Source organism: Ciona intestinalis, unplaced genomic scaffold (assembly GCF_000224145.3).
Source record: "Ciona intestinalis unplaced genomic scaffold, KH HT000113.2, whole genome shotgun sequence".
NCBI lineage: Eukaryota > Metazoa > Chordata > Ascidiacea > Phlebobranchia > Cionidae > Ciona > Ciona intestinalis.
The window spans coordinates 32892-39534 of NW_004190435.2; the positions used below are offsets into that span (position 1 = coordinate 32892).

The 6643-nt window shown below is 39.4% G+C and overlaps 2 protein-coding genes across 2 annotated transcripts; both read left to right on the plus strand.

Moving 5' to 3' along the window:
• Nucleotides 1–1004: 1004 nt before the first annotated feature.
• LOC100186109 lies at nt 1005–2973 on the plus strand. Its single transcript, XM_002125155.3, has 3 exons — nt 1005–1087; nt 1633–1774; nt 2237–2973. The coding sequence occupies exons 2-3, from the start codon at nt 1770–1772 to the stop codon at nt 2688–2690; spliced, it is 459 nt and encodes a 152-aa protein (XP_002125191.2). The 5' UTR covers nt 1005–1087; nt 1633–1769; the 3' UTR covers nt 2691–2973.
• Nucleotides 2974–4268: 1295 nt separating this feature from the next.
• Nucleotides 4269–6470, plus strand: LOC100175917 (dynein heavy chain 1, axonemal-like; the record flags this gene model as incomplete). Its single annotated transcript, XM_009863269.3, has 5 exons — nt 4269–4406; nt 4824–4919; nt 5121–5193; nt 5561–5741; nt 6184–6470. Coding segments are annotated over exons 1-5 (775 nt in total), but the record flags the coding sequence as incomplete, so codon positions are not given.
• Nucleotides 6471–6643: the final 173 nt, after the last annotated feature.

Here is a 6643-nt window from a genome sequence, read left to right on the forward strand (position 1 = left end):
CGGACACAGTCCGCATGAAACAGAACATCCGTGTTATAACGACTGACATCCGAGAATAAATAAGATGGGTGCGATGGGTGTGGAAACTATAAGCGGACACAAGGTGTATGAAACAGAACATCCGTGTTATAACGACTGTCATTGCCCTGCCATGCGAGGATAAATAAGTTACATACGTGGTAACTTGTAAGCGGACACAAGGTGCATGAAACAGAACATCCGTGTTATAACGACTGTCATTGCCCCGCCATGCGAGAATAAATAAGTTACATACGTGGTAACTTGTAAGCGGACACAAGGTGCATGAAACAGAACATCCGTGTTATAACGACTGTCGTTGCCCTGCCATGCGAGAATAAATAAGTTACATATGTGGTAACTTGTAAGCGGACACGAGGTGCATGAAACAGAACATCCGTGTTATAACGACTGTCGTTGCCCTGCCATGCGAGAATAAATAAGTTACATATGTGGTAACTTGTAAGCGGACACAAGGTGCATGAAACAGAACATCCGTGTTATAACGACTGTCATTGCCCTGCCATGCGAGAATAAATAAGTTACATACGTGGTAACTCGTAAGCGGACACGAGGTGCATGAAACAGAACATCCGTGTTATAACGACTGTCGTTGCCCTGCCATGCGAGAATAAATAAGTTACATACGTGGTAACTTGTAAGCGGACACAAGGTGCATGAAACAGAACATCCGTGTTATAACGACTGTCGTTGCCCTGCCATGCGAGAATAAATAAGTTACATACGTGGTAACTTGTAAGCGGACACGAGGTGTATGAAACAGAACATCCGTGTTATAACGACTGTCGTTGCCCTGCCATGCGAGAATAAATAAGTTACATACGTGGTAACTCGTAAGCGGGCACGAGGTGTATGAAACAGACTGTCATTGCGGGCACGAGGTTTATGACGACTTTCATTGCCCAGTCATGCGAGGTTAAGTAAGCTACGTTCATACATTTACGTGAGTAACTCATTTAACACACAGAGCAACCAAATACTACGGCAACCACAGCTTCCAACCATCCTCACCTTGTTAAGTTCCTTTGCCAAAAAGAACCAGAAAAATGTAAGTTTGAATGTGTGCGGTAGAGCGGGTAGTTTTACTTAGAAGCAATGGCTTGGACCGGAATAAGTTACTCTTTAGTATATACCCAACATAACATTAAACAAACCACCATTGTTAAATTTAAAGCATTTTGCCAAAAAGACCCAGAAAAATTAAGTTTACACATCTGTTTAAGTCATATTCACTTCCCCCTCAGCAAATAAAGGAAGGCCTGATTTGATGTAGGGTTATGAATATTGTGACAATGTGTTAAATATATGATCAAAATTTACACTAAGGTAACGTTTATTCAACTCTGCTCATATTTATAGCAAGCGAGTTATAGATAGAATTTGATCTAAACTGACATTTATTTCCCCATCTCTAACCCCCTAGCATTAAAAGAACCCCCGAAGCGAAGCTATCGGTCCCCCAACCTTGTCAGTACCGATAGGTTGTCTAATATGCTCTGATTTAAATGTTGGGTTAGAAATTTTGTGACAATGTGTTTTAATAGGGCGTTGAAATTTACACAAGTTAAATTTATCCCCGGTTCCCCCCTCTAGCTCAAAAAGAACCCCCCGCCCCACCAAAGCTATCCATTCCTCAAATACGTGAAACAGTAAGTGAGGAACAGAAGAACGAACGAGTTGGTATTTGGGTGAAGACTCAACTTGAGCAAGACTATGATAGTGAACCTCCTATGGGGTGAGACGGTGTTTCAGATTTTTTGTCTAAAAACTAAATATAGTACAAGGCCCACAAAGGTTTACAGTAACTCAAATGTAAAATTAAAACCATCTTCACGGATGTAAAGCAATTAAACTAACATTGTGAAGGCATAGTTTTAGTTTTAAATGAGCAAACTCTGGTATAAAGTTACTGGCGTTGCTTACTGTAGAACCTCACTCATATAGGACACCCTTCTTGTAGTAAATATACTAACATGGCATGGTTAGTATGCCTCACAGTATCTCTCATATCAGCATAAATGAGTTACAATCATTACTATGATAAATATCCCAATGCAAAAACACTACCCAGCCAGATAAATATGAATAAATGGCTTGTAGCAAAGCAGTGTTATACATCGCTATATGACCTCACCCATATGCTGTATCCTTCCTCAGCATGCTAATATGTTTGTTTGTACCCCACCCACCCATACAGATATGAAGAAATAGCTCGCAGTGAAGGGAACGAACCGACCGAATCAGATCGAGCGAGTCAGCAAAGTTTGGTCAGCGCTGGGGTCAGCGGGTCAATCTCGACGGGGTCAACATCCGGCTACGGGTCAGCGGACACAACCACCAACCATGCGCGACAGGACAGAGTCGAGATGTGGGTACGTGAGCAACAATATGTACGGCAACAACAACCCCCACTAGTGGCTCGTTCGCAGCCAGCGAGGAACGACGAGCCTTGGATTAATGGTGGTTCTCGTCACCTCGCGTCACCGCATCCAATTTCGTCGTCAGATTCCCCGAATGATTCGTTTCGACCCCCAGTCCCTTTGTACAGCACATGGGGTGAAGGTCTTCCCCGCTTTGCAGAACTAACACAGAACTCAAACAACAACAATATCTACCAGCCTCAAGCTAGTTTCAACTCTATAATACCATGATGGGAGCAAATTAAACATGTAAAAATGTGCTATGTGTTATTCGTTTGTTTGTATTTATATCACAGATGTTTGCAGAGGTTTTATCGTTTTAAATCTTATTTATTACGAGACAAATTATATTGTTTTAAAGCGAATGTTCCAAAATAAAACACAAAATCTATTTCTGATTAGTCACAAAATTTTACTAAGTTTACCTCACGTATTATTGTAGGATGCATTACTCGTGGATCACTTTATTTGTTTGTTTTTCAATGTTTTTATTTCAATAAAGATGCACAATACATGGTTGTTGTTTATTGGGTGCTGTGTATGTAATATACTTGACCGGTGGTGTTGGACATTGTAACCGAAGGATACCGGGTTCAATGCTCGATGCTATCAGTTGTCTCTTGTAAAACAGACATTGCTCCAAAAGTCATTAATGGGTTGTAGCGCTATAGGTTTTGGACTAATAGGTAAACTCTGCATAGTATGTATCTAGTCTCATGGTGTGCCTCACTGTATGACATGAAAGAGAATGTACAATTTTTAATACGAATAGTTTTATTTGAAAATCAAAGGTATTTTTTGTTAGCAGGCAAAGACCAAGTAGTTAAGTCAAAATTTCAGCCAGAATCCACTATAATTTCTTATTAAGGCTTGAAAATGTTTTTAAAACAGCGTTCCAGTAGTTGGAAGCCACTTTAAACCTAGGTTACATTTTTATTGCTGTGTTATCAGAATTAACTTATAGTTCCAGAAGCTCTGGCCAGATTAGGCGATACATGTTGTCTACTAATTATATTTTCAAATCGAAATGAAAGTAATTTATATTACACAGATGCTGTCTTTACAATGTATTATTTCAAGATTAAAATTTGTTATTATGTAAACCTTTGTTATTCAATGTGCAGCTTTGTTATACAAGCTGAGGTATTAGCATCTGGTCGTGTCAGATTATTTAAACGAACTGAAATATGCGTGATTGCCTTGCATAATACTACAAAAACAAGAATAAATCGATTCAAGTCGAAATACAACCTTTGTATCGTATAGAAAGGTAGCAGCATGGATAAATGCAATCTTGCTTTAATTTTATTTTACATGCATCTGATTTAAAAACACGGGGTACCGTATATTATGGTTTTTAAAACTGCGTGTCGGGGTTCGTGTATACCCAAAATTATGAAGATATTACAATACAACACGAAAAAGCCTGGATTAATTGTATTTGTATGACATGTAAAAATCCAGCATTGTGTAACTCGCTCCCCAAACACCGCTGCAATTATTTCTACCTCTATGATAACGTAACTATAGAAACAACCAACTCTGCTTTTGAAGATTTTATTTTGAAGTTTGCGATGAATTAGTTGGGTTGAAAGTTTGTTTTAAATGCATAAGTTTAGTAGTTTAGCGGCTTAAATAAAAACTGTTACCTAAGACATGTTTACAGCGCAATATTTGATGTAATTTATATCACGTTGTAAGTAGCCAAGTATTATAAGTTAAGTTTCATACTTTTCAGTCTTTTCGACATTAGGCGCTTATAAAACGAACTGTACTTGTAACACAAACGAACAAAGTTTGTGTTTTATCATGAACGGTTATCCGTACGGATATGATGTAGGGGGAACCCCCAGCTCCCGTGGACCCCACCCCCCACGTACGGCCTCACGAAGCCGTAAGAGAGTCGCTTCAGCTCAGTTATCTCAGATGAGTTTGAGGTCCCGACATGTGAGTGGGATTTTTGTTGAAACAAAAATGTTACTCGTTTTAAGCATAAATACCACAAAGTTACCTATCGCACGAGGTGTATGAAACTGAAACAAAACACGCGTGTTATAACGACTGTCGGTGCCCTGCCATGCGGGGATAAATAAGTTACATACGTGGTAACTTGTAAGCGGGCACGAGGTGTATGAAACAGAACACCCGTGTTATAACGACTGTCGTTGCCCCGCCATGCGGGGATAAATAAGTTACATACGTGGTAACTTGTAAGCGGGCACGAGGTGTATGAAACAGAATGCCCGTGTTATAACTACTGTCGATGCCCCACGACATGATCATAGATGAAACTGCTAGAAGTTTTTCTTTAGACTCCAAATATACTTAAACATTGCATATATATTAACCAAATATATTGATCAGACCTTAATGGAAGGGCCACCAGCGAAACAATCCGATATTTGCCAGCGTGGTCACTACTCTGACATCATCAATCCTGGTGCTGATGAAAACTTAGGGGTAAGAATGGTTGTTTATGGATATCAAGTATATATGTCATATGATATTAAAGATGAGTGATACTAGTGTACTGTGTGCATTTTCTTGTGCAAGACATTTAATGGCAGTTGTTTCAACCCAGTAGTCTCTTATAGGCCATGTTTTAGGCTTGGCGCATCAATGATTCTTTTATTGTTGTTTTCATTTTTATTTTGTTTGCAGAATCTACTTAATGGACCAGAAGTTCAACAGGATTTGCTTTACAAAAGTTTGAAGAAGGAACATCTTCCTTCAGGTTAGTGTGTACGCTAACTGCGAACTCATACCATGTAATAGCTTCAGCAGCTCAACAATGTCCATTGTGCCACCTCTTGTTTAAAGGTTACAAGTTCGATGCTCAACCATTGTTAGGATATGTGTCCTTTGAGCAAGACACTTAACAGCAATTGCTCCAACCCAGTAGTCACTAATGGGTTGTCCAATCTATCAGCCATACAGAAAACAATCACCCATAAAGTTACATACTTAGTAACTCCTATCAGGCAAAAGGTGTATTAAACAGAACACCCGTGTTATAACGCATGTCGTTGCCTAACCTTGCAGAGTATAAAATAATCTATTCAAGTTTCCACCCATGATAATACAACCAACCAATCCTACAGTAACCACCTTTAACACACCGGATGAAACAACTTACAACTCACTTGTTCAACGACAGCAGTTTGGACCAACCACTGAGTTGACAACCAAGACTGACTTCCCAACCCAAGCTTGGCAACCAAAAGTTCAAACTCCATTCTACGTTCCTCCTGGTGACCCACCACGAAAGATTGAGATTGAAAGGTTTGGAAACTTGTTTGGTGTAGACCAATATTTTATTAGTTTATTTTATGTTACTAAGCTTTCTATTGGTTCATATTTGATCATGTATTTGCAACGTATAAAACAATAACCTTAAATTAGTTGCGCCACTTTTCAAAGGTGTTTAAATAAGTTGGGGTAAATTTACCCACTACATACAATTATGCGGCTGAAATAGTTTTTCTAGCAATCTTTCATATTGATTTTTAATTTCCGGAAAGAGCACTTTTAACAAATTATAATGTGTCTGGCAGAAACAGCATATAACAATTTAAAAAAAAGTTAAGATGAATTTACTTAGCACATATAGTATATATAGTTGAATGTTTACAGATTAATGTACTGTGGGTAATTTCAAGGCCCGCCCATCCTAGGTTTAGTGCCTATGTATTTACCCAATTTATCCCCCATATACAACCCACAGGGGTAAGCGAATCTACAGCAAGCAACGTCTCTCCCATCTCTTAACCATGGAAGGGATAGACAGCAACAAACTGATGCCTAAGCATTACCCCGACTCACATAAGGTACAACTCAACAAATCCCCGGACCCAGCTCCCTTTCCTGCGTTTCTACCGCTTGAGATATTCGATAACACTGAATACGATTGTCGCACCCCAGATGAATGGTTGGGGTTGGGTGTGGAGGACGGGGTTAGGAAACCTGTGCCTGCTAAAGCATTGTTACCAACAGAGGATAAATTGGATAAAGGTAAAGTATGGTTTGTATGGAAGATACTTTATATAAGGGTAAGAATGGGATCATGCGGCAGTACATGGGGTTTAGACCAGAGTTGGTCCATTACCCCAACATTGTATATGCACATTCTATTCTATATGGGTGAGGTCCTACAGTGAGGCATGTCATGGGACCTGGGATTTAGA